The 18495-nt window shown below is 32.8% G+C and overlaps 2 protein-coding genes across 2 annotated transcripts; both read right to left on the bottom strand.

Annotated features, from left to right (window-relative positions):
- Window positions 1–521: 521 nt before the first annotated feature.
- Window positions 522–3838, bottom strand: LOC130657243 (uncharacterized). Its single transcript, XM_057460220.1, has 3 exons — window positions 3384–3838; window positions 2393–2438; window positions 522–1125 (listed from the first exon to the last, which is right to left on the bottom strand). Exons 1-3 carry the CDS (start codon window positions 3690–3692, stop codon window positions 686–688), a joined length of 795 nt encoding a protein of 264 aa, XP_057316203.1. The 5' UTR covers window positions 3693–3838; the 3' UTR covers window positions 522–685.
- Window positions 3839–9102: 5264 nt separating this feature from the next.
- Window positions 9103–10086, bottom strand: LOC130657768 (mitochondrial basic amino acids transporter-like). The gene is made up of 2 exons (XM_057460771.1): window positions 10039–10086; window positions 9103–9996 (listed from the first exon to the last, which is right to left on the bottom strand). Exons 1-2 carry the CDS (start codon window positions 10084–10086, stop codon window positions 9253–9255), a joined length of 792 nt encoding a protein of 263 aa, XP_057316754.1. The 3' UTR covers window positions 9103–9252.
- Between the last annotated feature and the right edge of the window lie 8409 nt (window positions 10087–18495).

The raw sequence follows: 18495 nt of genomic DNA, 5'->3' as shown, positions 1-18495 counted from the left end.
AGTATTCCTCTTTGCAACTGATTTTTCACTAACATATAAGACAGTTTTTGTGATGTATATGAAGAGATTTGTTGTAAATTTTAAAGTAAGTAGTCTGATGAAGGGAGATGTTCATTAGAGAAAATGCAATACATAATCTCACGTTATATTTGCTTGATTGTGAGAAAAGAGATTTGAAATATTAATGGTCTCGAACTTGTATTTTTAATATATAATAAATAAAATGTGAATTATATATACAGTGTATGTTAACTTGCATAGAGAAAATAAAGATAAAGAAAACTCCCATGACTAAATTTATTTTAAGGCCAAAAACACGTTACTTTGAGAAAAATCATGTAGTTTTTTAAAACAATGTCACATGTAAGATATATATTTAGCATTTACATCATACATTCTTATGAAACTTTAAAATCCGACCTGGGGCTGGCTGTTCTTTTTTTTTGAGACTTTTTCTTATTTCGTTCTTAATAGTAAGAACAGAACTCCAGAATTCTGACTCATTTTGTTCTTTTTATAAATTTTTGTATGAACGTAACCTCGTTGTGAGTGTCTGTTCTCTCTTTTTTATGTTTGTACGTTAAACTTCAGAAAACATAGCTAAATTTCCGAATTTACAACAAACAAAATTTAAACACAAGATTTAGAATGACGGGAATTCATTTATTCTTTAAATAAATTTAAGTTAATCGCAAAACATAGCATGAACGTCTGTACATGATCTTCCTCCGTTATCATGCTCACTTCTATTTTTTAAATCTGGAATGTACCAGATCCTTAACTCATCTCCATATCTTGCTCGTATGTTCAGATTATCAAATTGAAGGTATGATGAGTTTGGATGATATCCAGCAAGAGAGTACCGAGAAAACTGGTCTGGATTTTTTGGAATTATGATTGTATTGTCTTTGTCAGTGATTGCGGTCCAAATCCCCGAATAAGGATTACAGCCCCATCGAGAGCCAACGCTACCAGTTACGTTGTTGCAAGTCAATGTAGGTTCTTCACCCGTATGGTTAAGTTTCACCTTCGTGATGATGCCAGAATGCTTCAATGTAAAATTTCCATAGCTACTATCCTTTGCACCAAAACAAACATTGGAAGCTTGTAACTTCCAACCGTCGGCTAGAGTATTTAATAACATAAGATTATAATCATTATTAATAAATATTTAAAGCTATATTGGATTTTATATACATAATGTGTTTTTTTTTTAACGAAAGAAAATCAAACTGTTTCTTTATTGTGTCAAAATCAAATTATAACAATTTCTCTTAAAAGTGTAAAATTTGATCACATTTGGATCAAAGCAATCGGATTGCTGAGATCTCGCTTTTTTGAAAAGAGATCTCTGTTAGGTGAACTGATTTTTTTCATGCAATTGTTCCAGACAGGCCAAGCGGACTGAGAGATGTTTAAAGATCACTATCCCTTCTCCATTTTAGCTTTAAGGTGGCGAGATGTCTAGCCAATGTAACTGCAATCACACACAGCACGTTAAAACTTACATCAAAACTAGTTTGTCTGCATAGGAGAAGCACAGTTGAATTTCAAAAGAGTTAAAATGATTCAAATGTTAACTTCAGGTTTACAATACCTTTTAACTAAGGCATCTTGTTTAAGTTTGGATTGTTGTGAGAATTTATTAAAATATGGGAGTTTCAAATAATGTATGTCAACAGATACACAACTACAGCCTTTGTTTTAAAGTAACCTGGATAAAACAATATCATCCGCACTTCTCATTACACACCTTTTATTAGAAATCAGTTTTTTACAGCTGCCTCGATCGAAATCAATCTCAAATAAGCGCCTATGATTGTTTTTATTAAAGATTACCAATGAGGAAACAATTTATATGCATTTTTTCATCCGCTCAGTTTAAAATGCGCGATTTTTAAAAATAATATACAGCAGTTTTCTGTTTTCTCAACTAAAATATACATCAGATAGAAGGGTGTGACAACTTAACTTGTGTTAGCGTGTTTGGTGTATTTTATGTACAGGTCTGTTTTATCATGCATCTTTCAAAAAATTCATAGAAAAATATGTTCATCACGAAATTAAGAAATTCAGAAGAAGAAAGAGATAATATTTGGCGGAATAAAATAATTGCAAGAAATTCACAAACTCGTCCTCAGGATTTTTCACTTTAAGACTAGTTACTGGAAATTAAGTTACAACGACATTAAAGTTAAAAATCTTATTTGTCCAGTATTTTGATGCAATTAAAACTTTCAACTTTCCCTGGGGAAATGTGAATGGACAATTCAGGTCCAAACCTGAATAGGTTAATTTTACATGTTGACTAACATGAATACAAAATAAAAGCTGTATAATTGAAATAAATTAAAATAAACATGAATAAACCATGAGTACAAAAAAATCATACCCTTAGAGCACGTGTTTTTCTTCTTAGTCCCACAAGAAGATACATTCTAGAAACAAAAATGTTACTGCTCTGTTATAATAATTCGAAATGTCAGCTTTCGTTACATAATGCCTACCTTGTTTCCAGGGCGTTTGTCTTGTTGATAAAATTAATTACGTAATAACAGTTCAAGACTCTGGAGACGACCTTGAGGACGAGGTTGACATATGCCTTTTTCGAAGAACTCTGAGCATAAAAAAGCCTCAGTATGTTTTTATTTTCAACATAATGTGTACAAACACAAACATATCTTGTTGTTAGTAATCTTAGCTTCATATTATATAGTATATTTTTAAAACATGTTTCTGATTTTAAATTATTCTTGCTTTTTCATACAATTTCTTCTATTAAACAACGTATATTTCAAAAATACAGGCTTCGTACCCAGGCCTTCTATTTCTTCCTTTAAGCATTAATTACTGTTCGGTTGTTCAAAAGAGAAAAAATGGGAACAAGTTTAAAAAGGATACAATAGAAAGTTAAAAAGTCGAAGTATTTCCCTCACTAACTTAAACACATTTAGAAGTTTCTCATTTTTATTTTATTTAGGTCAAGCCTTTTTAGGGGCTTTAAGAAAACCGGAGACTAAAACTGTGAGACATCAACTTTAGAATAAGAAGAACTCGTGCAGATAACTCTTAGATGAGTAACTTAAGAAACGCATAAAAATACAGCTTTGTAAATTTGTAATAAGGATATTACATCGAAATTTTTAGACCATCTATCACACAATAAGTTACCATCCAGTAGACTTGACGTCATATCCAGAACTAAAGCTTGCTAAAAATGACAAAAAGTCACCAGATTTCAACCACAGTACGCTTCAGAAGTTATTAAAATATTAGGAGGAAGAGAAGGGGGCTTTTGTAGTTCTTCCCTCACCTTCCAGACCGCCGTCCTGTGTACGAACGGGGTTAAATTATTAAATTTACTATTGATAATTTGTTCCTACCTTAAACCATTCCACTTTTTCTCCATCTGATATTTTTGGTAACTTCAACTCATCCTCACCTCCTTCTTTAACAAACCAACACTCTCCAAATGAGTTATTATCCTGTTCTGCTTTGAAATATGCCGTGTCACAAGCTTGGTCATTACGACATTTTAACAAGCAAGTTGTTCTTGTGAATTCTTTATAATGATTTGTAACTTTTCCTTTTTTGATGTCGTTAACGTTGTGTATGACGTAAAGATTACCTTCAGTGAAAACGTATTTGATAGCAAAAAGCAATAAAATTAAAGTCAAAATTTTGAAAGCCATACTGTCTGTGTTTAACTCCTCCAATGAACAGTTGAACAAAAATGATTACTGTTGTTGTGTGAAAAATCATATATGAGATAGAAACAATAACTATTCACACCCAAAATATAACCAATAAGCAGAGTTTTTCTTTATCACGTGTCTCAAACTAACCAATGATATTGGTATATACACTAAGGACATGTTTTTATGTTTCTTGTTTTGAATTAATTATTCACGTTTATTTAACATGACATATATCGACTCCTGCGTCATTAAAATTTGATTAAAAGTATTAACCAACTTATACTTCTGACGCAATAGTGAATATTTTTAGTGAAATTCCTTATTTGTAAACAACGTAATGCACGTTCTTTTTACACGAACAATTTTATAGGAATACCAGACTTAGATTTTTAAAAAATATAAGAAGGTTTTAGACGGAGATCATTGCTTTCATTTTGAATGCAATGATTTTCGCACAAAATAAGAACAATCAAGGAAAGAAAATTGTTTCAAATAATCCTTCAAAACCAATGATTTCTTGTAGTCGTTAATTTTCTCTAGTTTTTTCATGTGAACAACAAGTGGTAAAAAAAGAACAACCTCATCCCCAGGACTTGTTAGGCTTCTTATAGTTCAACAAAATATCAAAAATCTTACAAGACCTTGGGGTAAGGTTGCAAACTGTTTGGAATAATCTTGTCTGAGTAATTCTAGGTCGACAAATATTTCTAAGTCTACGAATAAGTTTAATTTTACAAAATTCTTGTTCCTAATTTTTGACAAATTTTCAAGCTCAAAGTTCTAATGAACTAGACTTCTATACGCCATTTCGGAATTAGCGCAGCAATATTTAATTTTTCCGCAAGTGAAGCAAGTTAGACTTTGAACTCCCGTCTTCGTAGAGAAGCCTATAGACAGTTCTAAAATGGAGAGGCTCTTCAAAGAGATTTACAGTTTACTTTGATTTTTTTTATTATTATTATATATTAATATATATTATATTATTTTAAGCCTCTTAGCTTTGTTTTGCAGAAATATTATTTGTTTCCAAACATGAGAAATCAAATATTGGGAATTTGCGAATTGCAACACGACCCGATGTCACACATTTCGCCTGATAATCGTATTTATCGAAATCATTGGTGTGAAATTTATCAAAGGGTTGGTGAAGCGAGACAAGAGAATTAACATGTCGTACAAAACAACATAATTTGTTAAAAAAAATAATTTGTTGGTCCCTAGCAGATTAGCTGGTACGAGTGGATTTTGAAAATAGAAAAAATATTGAATGTACATATACTTGCTTCATAAAATCACTGAATTAATAATTTCAGCATTTAGTTCAAAATATTCCTATTCACATAAAATCACACTGACATGAAAACTTAGTCAGGTGTAACCGTGCTCACACTTAAATCTAGAGAATGACATTTGTCTGACATCAGGGAATTGTCTTTTATTGCTTAAATTTATTTTGGGAGAATTACAAGGCTTTGGTGTTAATGCAAAGGATCAACACAATTGATAAAAATTGATGAAAAGATAATTGTGATCGTTTTATAGGGTAAGGCTAGAAATAGATTTGTTTTCGCATGTTAAACCCTTTGGCTAAATTTCGCGTCGAAACACTATAAATAATTTACATTCACATTTTTGTACTGAAAAGGTATTTATATTATAGTTAAAGAAGTTATATGAGAGAAATGCCTTTTATTTACTGCATTGAATCTGTTGAATCAAATAAGATATTCTACACCAGACCATCTTCTTATGCTGACGTAACCGTGAATATTTTTAGTGAAATTCTTTATTTGTAAACAACGTAATACACGATATTTAAAAAATATAGGAACATTTTTAGGCCCAAATCATTGCTTTCATTTTGAATGCAAATTACGGAGTTTCATACCGCGCAGGTCTGGGCACTACAGAAACGCTTGTAGGGACAAATTTTTAGCTTGTTTATGTTACACTCGATTACCCCTATTGGTTTCCCGGTCGGTTGCTCATAAAATTTATACCGTATGGTCGCTTGAGGCATAAATTGCTAATTTTAGCATATATTTTTTCCTTATAATTATACTTTTCTACAACATTTAAGTTTTCTAAAACATAGTTAAATGGTTCTGCTCGTCATCCTCTTGCTATAATAACTTTCGAACACAAAATTCAAATGGAGAAAAGCTTATATTTTACAGATTGCCAAATGGAGTACCAAAAAATAATTAAAACTGCTGGAGTTAATTGGAAAAACGGACACCTGTGTTGTGAACATTGGAGTGCCGGTTATAAAATTAATGAAACTCTTCCTGATGTTACATTTCCCCAGTCACAAATTCCCATTATTAAGCAAAAATATAATAGAACAAAAGAAACTTAAAAAAACCCAAAGTGCAGCAAATAAAATAAAAGTTAAGGAGCTAAAAAAAATTTGAATTCATCCAAACACTTCGCACACCATCTCGTGTAACGAGAAAACCTCCAGCTAAAAGAATATCTTCTACGCCAGTACACAAACAACGAGAACCCTCAAAGAGACAGTTATCTGCTAAATTAATAAGACAAAATTATTGAAGAACCTAAAAAAAAACGAATCAAATAATAAAATAAAGAATCTTACCCATGAAAATAAACTACTAAAAATTAAAAACCACTACCTGCAATCATTTTTTAATAAACGAAATAAAATAATTCTTGAAAAAACAGGAACAATTCTAAACCTTCAAAAGTATACATTTTCCTATGACAACTTACAACGGAAATCTAGCAACATAGAATATTTATCTGGTTTGCCGGTTGAAAATTTTGACTTGTTATTTCAAATTGTTTCACCATACTTACACGTTATAAAATACCCTGACTGTAAAGGAACTGGGGACAGATCATTAAACAAAGCAACCGGACTTTTATGTGTTTTAACAATTTGTCGTCATTCTCTTCATCTTGGCGTTATGGCTTATATGGCAAGTGTTGGTAAAAACACAATGTGCATGATATTTGCTGGATGGCTTGTTTTTTTGGAAACACTTCTCAGTCAGTTGGACTTAAAACCAGATGATGGATTTTTATTAAAGAAAATGCCAGATATTTTTGTTCGAACAGGACATGGGTTGACAGACTTAGTTATTGATTGTACAGAATTTAAGTTACAACATGCTACAAACTTTGAATATAATTTCCTTATCTTTTCTAGCTATAAAAACACTGTCACCGGGAAAGCTTTAATTGGAATCTCAGTACATGGTAGTGGCTTTTTTTCAGTGACATATATCCTGGCTCAATTAGTGACAGAGCTATAACTGAAGAAACTGCTGTTTTTAAATGGGTGCAACCTGAACATGAACTTACGTCAGATAGAGGTTTTTCCGTACAAGATCATTGTTCTATAAAAGGTGTTTTTTTAAATCGACATGCCCAAAAAGATACAGATCAATTTTCACCTGCTGATGTTGCTGCAAATTTATAATGTTCCAGACCAAATCATTTCTTTGAATTAAAAAGTAATTGGCAGATTTTGTTTCTGGATGATAAGACATGAGGATACAAAATTTGGATTCAGTGCAAACTAGTTGTAATTGTGCTTGAATAAAATTTGCTGGACATTTTGTTAAATTTTCCAGGGGTCCCTTGGAAATTCATTTGTAGCACATCTCTTTTAAACCTGGAGTTTTCTGGGTCAGCTGGAGTGATTTTAGCATCAGTTACATTGTTCGAGGTTCCAACTCTGGCTGAGGTTAACTTTATTTTTCGTAACGGCATCATAGGTATAGAGCCTTTTGCGATGCCATTTTTGCAGTTGCTCAGTGCAAGATAGAGCCAAAAAATTTTCCTTTGTTTCGTGAAAGTTTCTTAAATAGAGAAGCAAGGCCAATGTATGGCAACATAAGCCACTTACACCAACAGGACGTTTACAGTAGGCTTTAACTGGAATATTACTACTAAATAGAATAACTGTAGGTCTTGTTAATTCACCATATGATTTTTAACATGAGCTCTAACAAATACATTATTATCACCTGCAACATGTGTTTTTACTGGAACTATTTTCCTGCAAGTCAACATAGCATAAGTTTTCTAAGATTGGGATGTAATGTTGTACCAAAACTAACATTTCTTTCTCGTTTGACTCTCAATTTTTCCGCAAGTGATGGGTATAATTTGAATCGATTAACACGCATATTAAGCTCTTGTATTGTTCCTCCTGTGGACAGGCCACGTTCCGTAAGCCATTGTACACAATCGTTCTTTTCCATTATTGCAAAAACAATACGTAAAAGTGTTAAACAGCAAATAACTATAATATAATAAATTGGAAGTGTGTACAAACGCTAGCTAAATGTTTACACTTTGCGGGAGTTCTGAAAATTTGTCCCTACAAGCCACTTCGCTCGGGCCCAGACTTGCGCGGTATGAAACTCCGTAATGGTTGTCCATTTGCTTTTTGGTTGTGTCCATAAATGTTCATACACTGGACAATCAATGATGCATGTAGCGGTTTAAGATCCGACAACTTGGACGAAATTTTAATATCAGTTGAAGCGACGCTTTGATTAAGTTGCGTTGCCACAAAATTTGAAAACGATTCATTGTACAGATTCTGGAGGTATGATTTGGCTGCTTTGTTAACGCTGATGTCCAGCGGCTGAAATTTATTGGTCAAATTGTGTGGAACAAAAGCTATTTTACAATGGTTTTCTGCACAGAGTTCCTAAGTGCATCATTGTCCTGACCTTTAAATGTATCCGTGACTATTAGAGAATACAATTCTTTTGGATATCCCGTTTCTTTGTTGGCCTTCGATAGGTAAGGAGAGATAATTTGTTTGAAGTTATCGAGCAAGGGCAAAAAAAAGGCCAACGATAATTTCATACTCGTCCACGGACGAAGATGAAGATAAAGTTGAAGAAAATAAAAACGATTGAACGATTATTTATAAGAACAATTATTTATAAGAACAATTATTTGTAAGAATAAAATTGTGAAATCAAAGATATTTGTTATTATTATTGACTCGATTATTAAAGTATGTCATAACCTATTGACGGTTTCTCATACTTTTTAACAGTAGTTGATTCAGAATTTAAAGAAAAAATAAATTTTAGATAAGGTATTATGTGGTTGTCTACAAATTTTGTCAACTATGAACATCTACTTTTGAACTGTCATGAGGCCGACATGAGAGTTATCAAGAGCGTAGGTTTTTAAAAAAATATTTAAAAAATACTTAAGGGCTCAAGTTATCATTTTCAGGGGGGGGGGGGGGTTAAATAACACGAGTTGACATAAGAGGCTATGAACACCTTCTATCTATATATATACTGCTACATTTTTTTTGATTTACAAATTCCTAAAATATATGCCGTTCTCTTCACGCAAGACACTGAACTTCACCCTCCTAAGAAGATTTTCCAAAAGAATTTTGTTTTACCTTAGAGCGTCATAAGAGGCAAGGAATTGAGTACAAAGTTCGAGTCACCAAAACGTTGAGTAACTAAGTATTAGAGTTTCCACAATGTTCCACAAAGTTTCCACAAATAGTGAAATAACATATTGTTTATTCATAAAGTCTTTCATTCTAAGTTACAGCGCTGTCCCCTTGTCTGATATTGTTCGTAGCAGAATTTACAAAATTTAAAAATATAGAAACCGTTGCTAAGGTGGCAGCACTTCCTGGAAACGCACGAATTAAGGTGGCATTCATGCCACGAAAAAACACAGTAAATCCTTCCTGCTGATAACTCCTTTTTGCACAGTCAATACTTCCTTTATACATCCCTTTATGATCTGACTGGACACGTGTCTTGATGACGTCAAAAGGATACGTACTCACCCACGATATTATACCAGCTACACCTCCGCAGAAAAGTAATCGCATGATTTTTATATCTCCATTATAAATTGCACCGAGCCTGTCGCATAAATAGTAATAGGAAGCGAAATAAAAACCAAACGATGGTACCTCTCTCCATAAGGTAAGATACATGCCTTTGAATACACCTCTAAACCCGTTTTCATATTTGTATATCTTTCGAATGCAATCTGTGGGTGTTGCATACTCGAATTTGGAATGATAACTTAAAGCCTGTTGAAAAGCACTTGATTTACCTTCACCTTGCATTTGCAAGCGTATTTTGATCAACTCCATTGGTGAACATACAATGCTTTGGACACCTCCAGCTGCAGCGCCAGCTATGAATTGCGCTTTCATGTCATGTGCATCAAATTGCCTCATTAAGTTGCCATGTACACCGAAGACGACTGCGTTGATAACAACTTGTCCATATAATGGTGAACGTATTCCTTTGTATAAACCAAACAGCTATAAAATAAAATCCAACAAATGATAGCATAGATCAAGCACATTGATATTAGGCAGGGATGCGCCAACACTAAAGGCTAGAGTTGCCATGTTTTCTATCTATCCTATTTGGAGAAACTGATCTATAGTCCATATATTGTATTTTCAACATTATGATGGATTATTGTTGTCACGAATTGTCAAAAAAGGACATTTGTTAATCCTTTTACTGTATTTTAAGGTGATTTTTAAATAAAATAAGAACTCAAAGCCTAAAAATAAATACTTCAAAGTTACATCAAGTGACACGAGAGAGTTCTCTTTTTGCATTCGAGAAGGTTGATTTATAAAAACCATGATAGGTCCTCCTAAAAATACGGCCCTACTTTTAATAACATGTCGACGGCCCTAAACTACTTGCACTATTTAACGTACCGATTCTTTTGTTATGATCTCCTTGAAGCAGTGCCAGGTGCTGCGATATTTCATCTGACGTGCATCTTGTCCTTGTAAACGCACCTATCAAAAGAACGAAATGTTGCAATCAATATTCTTTATGGACTGCTGCACAGCTGTTAATGTACAGGAGCCACGACAGTTAGAAGTAAAACATTGACATCTCATCCCTATGGTTAAGATAAAGGAAAGAATATATAGATATTTATGTGGATTGATATAAATTTACAGGCTCAAGGAACAATGAATGGTACATCCTTATTAGCTCTACTTACTGTTAATTATATGGATAACTTCAACTCGGTACAGGTGGCAAAAATTTCATCCCGCCTTTAACTAAAATTTCACTCAACTTAGGAATTGAAATTTTAAGTTTATTCGAATAAAATTATCCATCGGACAAAATAAAGTTACGCAGAGAAAATTTCGTAGCTTTTGGCCATCCTCTTGATTACGTTTTTTAGTCACTTTTTATGCAGTCAATAAAAACACAAACAAACAAATCCGCACTCTAATTTTGTATGCTTCTTGTTTTAGTACCTGATCTTGTCTATCTATATACGGTAAAATTGTGACGCGAACACCGAAATTTTCAAACTCAGTATATTTTATTAATCTGTTGTGATCACCCGGCGTAACAAGCCAATCACGAAGCCCGTATCTATGAATAACCAATCAGAATGTTTTGTGCAGCCTTGACAGGTTGAGAAGGAACACGAAATGAAGAAAAGGCAGTGATAGCTGTTTTCTAAGCTGTGGTGTGGCTGTTTAAAGATCTCTTTTTGACCTTCTTATTTCCTGAAAAAGAGATTTTACTTTTAAGTGTTAAGATAAATATATATGTTTACATTGTCCATTTACACGTTGTTCTTTTTATAAGAACACAAAAATCGGGGATAGCCTTTCAATGTTCTTAATTTTTATATATCATAGCCTAAAACTGTTTTTACAATGTTCTTACAATGTTCTTACAGCTGATAAACAACAGGAAGAAAGGGACGAAGAAGGAACAACTGAAGTCTCGGGTCTATATGAAAATGGATGGTTTAAGGGGAAAATCAAGTACTTCAACTCTTCCCTTGTCCGATATCTCGTCCAATACAAGGATGGTTCAATAGATTTAGTTAGAATAGATGATTTCAAGGACATTGATCTGAAAATATTGTAAAGTGTAAAACGTGATATAAAAGTTATGTTTATATATTATAGGATTATTTGTCTTGAGTCTTTTGTTAATTTTAAGAAAAATAATGTATTTGTGATTTAATATTCTTTTTTTCTGACCTTAATTTTTTTGTCCAATCTCGTCGAAGCCTTCATAATGTTCTTAACATGTTCTTAATTTTTGGGATTTTGAAGCCTTCCGTTCTTTTAAACTTTGTTCTTATAAAGAAAACAACGTGTATGCTGCTCCGAGTTCAGGGTTTTATTCAGTTTAGCGTGTTAAAGTTGGACAAAGATAAAAAATCCTTAACCAACATTCAGTTTCCATATAAAACGAAGCAACATTTTAATTTTGGAACTCTCACGAGAAATTATTCCGCAAATAGAAAATATAAGGCGGCAGTTTTCCCTAGGTCAGCGTTACGACGTATGGCATAAATTACACCTGTATGAGTTAACGTGGCGTTCGACGCTGTGTTGTCCAGCTAGAAAGTATTCTAACACATCCTTTATTTATAAAAATACTAAAATTGCAACCAGGCTGGTCATTGTTCTTATTTTTGTATTTCTCTATAGACCTATCGTTTTTAATATTCTTATAGAACACATTCTTATAAAAAAGGGTGTACATAATTCGTTGCACAAAATTTTCGCCAATTCATGAAAAGTTTTATATATCAATGTCAATACCACCGCCAGAAACCCAGGTCGCCTTCAGTCTAATTTAAATACAATATGTTGTTACCCCCTGTTTATAGTTTAAAAATTTTATTCCCTGTTTAAAGACACTTACATTGTTTCCTAAGCGAAATCAATTTTTTTTTATATTTTGTGGAAAAAATGCATATCGCCATGAATACTGATTTTATTGACAGTTTGCAAACTAAGAAACACACTAAAAGTCAAAGGTGTGCGTGATTCTCATAATTTTTTACCTTAACGGTATCGAATGGGTGACCAACAATGATACCAGCAAAACCTAAAAAATTCAGAATTTGAATACTTTTTCAAAAAGTCAAATGACAAGAAAAGATATATCATACGTCACGTATATTTTCAAACTTGATTGGTGCAAATATTGGTTAACGGAAGTATTTCTAGTGTATTAACGGACCTAAAGAAAGCCCATGAGAACATTAGGTAAGATAAAATACCCCATTCCCTGTCTTCATATAATGTGTTCATTTGATTGGCGTCGAAAACTTTATTGCCATCAAAATGAAGTGGAAAACAACTCAACTGCTGGGTTAAAAGCATGACTCACCAGACAGAAAGCCAACACTTCTTCAAAAGTTTATCAAAATTTTGAAAACACATTACATGAACGTGTTTTGTTCTCTGTTTGTTTTCGTTTAGCGGGGTTTTTTTGGTATAAGCAAAGACTACTTGCACTCTTTTCTATGGTGTCATCGGCGCAAAAACATTTATGTAGAAAAAGGGTGCGCTTAATGGAGGGGTTGTCTCAATAACGCTTTGTTTCTGATTACCAGTTTACCATTGAAATTGAAATGTATGGACTATATGTTCCACTCACCTCCAAGGCAGCCTGCAACAAAATCTAATATCATTTTTCTTCAGTGGAAGTTAACATTGGATTTAGAAAATGGAAGTTGATCAAATTGTAGTCATGGCAACCTATTTCTTCCTAGAAAAAAAGTAAAGAAAGGACTAATATTCATAAAAATATTAGAAAAATAATCGTTGGCGATATCAGTGTGATACTGTACCTCAAGTAATTTACTTTTCATCTTGACCTAAAAGTTCTTTTAAAAAATTTAGTTCCAATAGTCTGGGAATGACACGACTTTGAACAAGGCTAAAGGACAGAACCTAAGCGTTCATTGAAATCCTACAAGGATAAGGCAAAGCACATACTAAAACCACTTATCCAAAAAAGGACAACCACTGTCAGCATTAATACCCACTTAGTTTGTTCCTTTTAAAGTCACAAAATTATAACACATGGGCGTTGTTGTCAATGATATACTGACAGTGTTATCTAAATGCATTTAAAAAACTGCGAGACCAAAAAGAAAATTTTTATTTCGCTTGGACACTATAGCTAAGCTTGTTTTAAGTTACCATTGTGCAAACAGAAATCTACGAAACTTTGAGAATAATATTTTGCCATAAATACTTACAAAGTGCTTCGTTTGTTGAGTCCTCAAGATGAAGACGTTGCAGACTCTGTTACTCTAGACACTGTGCAATGCAATGATATCGACGCTGTAGCTACTGAATTTACCATTCATAAACTCAAAATTTGCTAACAAGAGCGTCACTGCTACAGGGATAGCACAACATAAGAAACCTTAAAATGATCATATTGGTTCAAAAAACAGTCAAAGATACCTTTTTTGAAAAAGTTTAACGCAACAAGAATTTTTTTTTGTTTTCACAACAATGATTTGTCAGCAATAGACTAACGTTCAAAAAGAGTACCAAATGGGAACTGCATTATAATAACAGTTTGTACATACGTACCTTGCTACATCTAAAATACACTTCTGGAATCATATATTTTAACATAGTAAGTAAGTAAACATTTATTTGTCATTGAGATTGACAGATATTTTACAAACTGACTTGAAATTGTTTTTTTTTTCATTGATTTTGATTTGAACATCGCCTTTAGGATGGAAAAACAAAAGTTCAGTTTAACTTGCATTTAAAGATATTTTATTGACATTAAACCAGTTTAGGAGGCATTTTAAGTCAACGTGTAATTTATGCGGTAAAAACATTAAGGTTAATTCTTTACAAATAATTGTCCAACAATGTATTACATTAATTTCAGATTATATTTCGATTTAACATAAAGACATCATCAACTAAAATAAAATAAAAACAGAATAAAATCTATCTTTAAAATATATAATGCATTCACATCAACTATGAATAGTTGATGTGAATGCATCACTAAAGTTGATTAAAAAAAGAAAAACTTTTTACGGATGGAATTGAAGAATGTTCTTGTTAAATGGCTATTGTGATTTATTTGTCAATATGCGCCTTCGGTATTCATCTTTGGTATTAGGTTCAGGTTTTATTGCCTTGTCCCTGGGGCTTCAAGAATTAATAATTGTTCTCTACTGATAATAGACACATGTTTTATTTTTTTAGTTTAATATCACGTTCCGTAAAATGGGCTCCAACGGGTTTTGTCGGTTTTGAGTGTTCTTTAAGTCGGGTGATCATATGTCGTCAGTTTGACCAGCATAGCAAGCTTTGCTATTTGGACAAGCAATATTGTGTACCACACGACTTTTTAGAGACTCTTCAACCTTTACCTTGAGCTATGGAAGGACTGATCTCATTCTTCGAATGGTAAATACAACTTTGCTCGGAGCATTCATTCACTTTAACGAGTTTTGGAATTTTTTAGAACATTTCAGCATTGATGGTTCTTGTTACATTAATGGACAAAATTAATAGATGTCGTACCTTAAATACAAATTCCTAATTTTTAAAAATTGCAAGGGTTTGTACTGCTCATAATATCCATCGATAATGCACATCCACAGGTTATACAGGTGGTACGGCTTGTACGGATAGCTTTAGGATGAACACCAACAACCTTTATCTCTTAAGTCTTTTAAGCTAGAGAAGTTTGTTTTCTACGCCTAATTACTTCGTGAAAAAATGTTGAAACTCTCATACTAAAACTTCCATGAAGCTTTATAGCAGATAGCAAATACCTCTTTTTGGCGGACGTCATTTTAAGGTTCCAATTGACATTAGTCGTTGGTTTGACCTATCTAAAGCGGACACGCCCAGCAATGGGGCATTCAAAGCGCAATTCTTGTGAGAAGTTGCGCTATTATAGACTATTCTTTGGTAGTAGTCATAACAAAATAATCAAGAAATTTATTTGTGATGAATTTATGACGAAAGTATAGGTACTACAAGAAATGGATATTGGAATTAGATGTTCAGCCCATATTTAACGCCCGTCTTTAGAAGACGCCCCTTCCCTCTCACCATAAAATCTCAAAAATAAAATAAACGCGCGTATGTATGTTAGAGCATTGATGGTATGTAAAAAGGGTGGGTTACTTAGTAAAATAAGGTTGCGCACAAAAATATTCGATGTAAGCAACAAAAATATCAACAACTGTGGCAATAAATTAAAACTGATGAAAAAAAATTATCCGAGTGTAAAATAGTTGGTTTGTTCTTGAAATTCGTACTTAACGAAATGCTTTGAATAAACGCCCGAGGCGTAGTTAATGTTGTACATTTTATAGGGCGTCTATGCGAGTGGAGAGTTTAAGAAAAGGGGCATGTCTAATAAGACATGTTGCATTTATTTTATCTTGCCAATGGAAAATATATTTGTTCATTTGCCATTTATATACCTTGTCGTATACCGTCAGCGCTAATTATACTCTGCAAGGGGGCGTTTAATAAAGGGGTATTAATTAAGGAAGAAAAGTCTAATGAAAAGGGGGGGAGGCTACCCCGGGTATTTATTTGAAGCATTACGAATAATTCGAATCTCCAATAGAACATTCCAGACATCTTGAATTTTTCAGATTCGAATTTTACATTACATAAACACAGGTGAACATAAGTTAACCATACCAAGCACTATTTACCTGAGTACATCTGATAATATACGTGATGTATACAGTAAGTTTTTTTATTATTATTCTTTGAGATAATTGTTTTGCTAATGCCAGCAGATAACGAATATTCTAGGAAAATATATAGCTAGCTAGTAACAACAAAAAAGTAAAGCAGAGTGACCTAAAAATTTGGATTGGCTAAATATTATAGTCTTGATGTGTACTAATATTTTTATCGTAATATGCCAGTGTAAAGAAGATTGTTTTAACTGGAGAACTGGAGATGGAATGAGAAATTTAGTTCGAGGTTTTAGTATTGAATTTAATTTCCATGCTGTAAAAATATTGGTTTAGGCTACATTTAGATGCAGTGTAAAATATCAGTACAGTGGACTCTACAATTTAAATAGCCACAGGGAATCAAAAAACGTTCCATCTAAAGGGAGTTCGAGTAATACAGAGTGTGGAAATTTAGCATGATTTTTCTCTTTGACTGAAAAACAAAATATTTTTGCATAACAATTTATTCTTTAAAAAAGAAAACAGATTTAAAAAAGAAATTGCTTTTTTTTTGAATATTGTTATTAGATAATGTAAACGTTTTGTTTGAATGACATTCGAACACTCATTCGAATCACTTAAGGCCTCTTACACATGTTAGTATCGAACATTCGAATCGGTTAAGACCTCATTTACGCCAAGTAAAACCCAAAGAACTGGCTAATGTCATTGGAATCATTTAATTTCCTAGGTACATGTCGCATGGTTCGAGTTATAGAGAGTTTTTTTAGGAGAGTTTGTTAGGAAATCTCGGCCGTGGAGCAAAATTGTTCGAGTTAGGGAGAGATTCAAATAATAGAGGTTCGAGTTATAGAGAACCTTTCTCGTATTCGATTTCTTTGATGTGTCGCAGGTTTGCCTTTTAAAAATCCCCATGTGAAAGTTAAAAGCTGAAAATTTCAAATTTGTACACAACCTGCTACCTTAAGTGAATTAATTGTCGCGAGAAATGTCTTGAAAATATAAAACTAAATTTTCACAAGAACAAATTTTCGCGAAGTTAGTAACGTTTAATATTTTGCGAGAATTAAATTCTGCGAATTTTGTGAGAAAAGAATTTTATGCACCAGGACGCTTATTGTTTTTTAAAAAAAACCTTTCATAAAAGTTGGATAGACTGTGTAAATATTTTACTGTATATTTTAGTTTTAAAATTTCAACTTTAAATATTCTTAACAATTTATACACAAAAGATAAACAGATTTTCTTTCATTTCAAAAGTTTTTTTTTCAGTGTGAAAGAAACATTTACGGCAAGTTTCTAATAAGCGCTGGGACGCTTTTTTAGGAGTTTGAACGTGTAACTCTATTTAAGCGCCCGGCCGCTTAATAAAGGGGGGAGTGGGGGTTAAAAATTATTATAAAGCACAATATTAAAAAAAATATTATCACACCTTTAGGAATAAAATTATCTTTTGTTATAATATTTTCTCTTGATTTTTCTTATTTGGCAAACATCGTTTTAGAGAGTTCAGTGTAACAACAGCTTTTTAGTAAGTAACACCCAAAAATAGAATTGCTTGCCACCCAGTTTTCTATCTATCCTGAAAATTTAGAACATTTAAGTCCCCTGAATAAAGCATTGAAAAATAGCGTCTTCTATTACTCAATCTTCTGTCTATTTTAGGCATTTTTTATGTTCCAAAAGAGCACACAAATGTAACCGTGGAAATATTTTGTTTGGTGTGCGTTGTTAACTTAAACACCAGACTTTTTTCGAAAGATTTGTGTATAAAAATAGGCTGGTATACTCTTAATGTGGTTTCTAAATTCTAAGGTTGTTGTTTTGAAAGATACATACCGCAAATGCTCCAAAAAATTCCAGGCGTTTATTTAATTTTTGAGATTTTTAGAAGTTGATGGGCGTTAAATAGAGACTGGGTGTTTATTAGAACATTTACGGTACATCTTTTCCTCGTTTTCTTTAAAATCTTAAATTAAGTTATTGAATATAATTTATAGACTTTGTAACGTTACCCCAAAAAACAAGGTTTATAGACACTGATTTTTTGATATTTTGGCATACTTCTTTATAAGCATTTTCAATTCTTGACAAAATTAATGAAACAAAGGCAGCTTTTTCGTCATTTTTTAAACACAGTCAAAAGGAACAAATGGTCAGAACTCTGCAGTAGGCAGGCTACAGAGGCACTACTTTTGCGCACATGTAAACCGAATAAAAAGCGTGTAAAATTTGCTAGTGACATTTTATAGCGCGCCCGCCCAACGAAATAATCTACGGTGGGCCCATGAAGGTCAAGAAATTTGTTGAC

This window comes from Hydractinia symbiolongicarpus, chromosome 9 (genome assembly GCF_029227915.1).
Source record: "Hydractinia symbiolongicarpus strain clone_291-10 chromosome 9, HSymV2.1, whole genome shotgun sequence".
Classification (NCBI taxonomy): domain Eukaryota; kingdom Metazoa; phylum Cnidaria; class Hydrozoa; order Anthoathecata; family Hydractiniidae; genus Hydractinia; species Hydractinia symbiolongicarpus.
Note: the sequence above shows the minus strand (reverse complement) of the source record. Positions and strands in the feature narration are given on the sequence as shown.

What these genes read in the sequence shown, in the direction of transcription:
- LOC130657243 (XM_057460220.1), bottom strand. Translation starts at nt 3,692, where the DNA reads ATGGCTTTCAAAATTTTGACTTTAATTTTATTGCTTTTTGCTATCAAA. An exon ending in AAAAAGTGGAATGGTTTAAG is followed by an intron (nt 2,439 to 3,383) that starts GTAGGAACAAAT and finishes TTTTGTTTCTAG; the next exon opens with AATGTATCTTCTTGTGGGAC. An exon ending in GAAAAACACGTGCTCTAAGG is followed by an intron (nt 1,126 to 2,392) that starts GTATGATTTTTT and finishes TAAATACTCTAG; the next exon opens with CCGACGGTTGGAAGTTACAA.
- LOC130657768 (XM_057460771.1), bottom strand. Translation starts at nt 10,086, where the DNA reads ATGGCAACTCTAGCCTTTAGTGTTGGCGCATCCCTGCCTAATATCAAT. An exon ending in CATCCCTGCCTAATATCAAT is followed by an intron (nt 9,997 to 10,038) that starts GTGCTTGATCTA and finishes TTTATTTTATAG; the next exon opens with CTGTTTGGTTTATACAAAGG.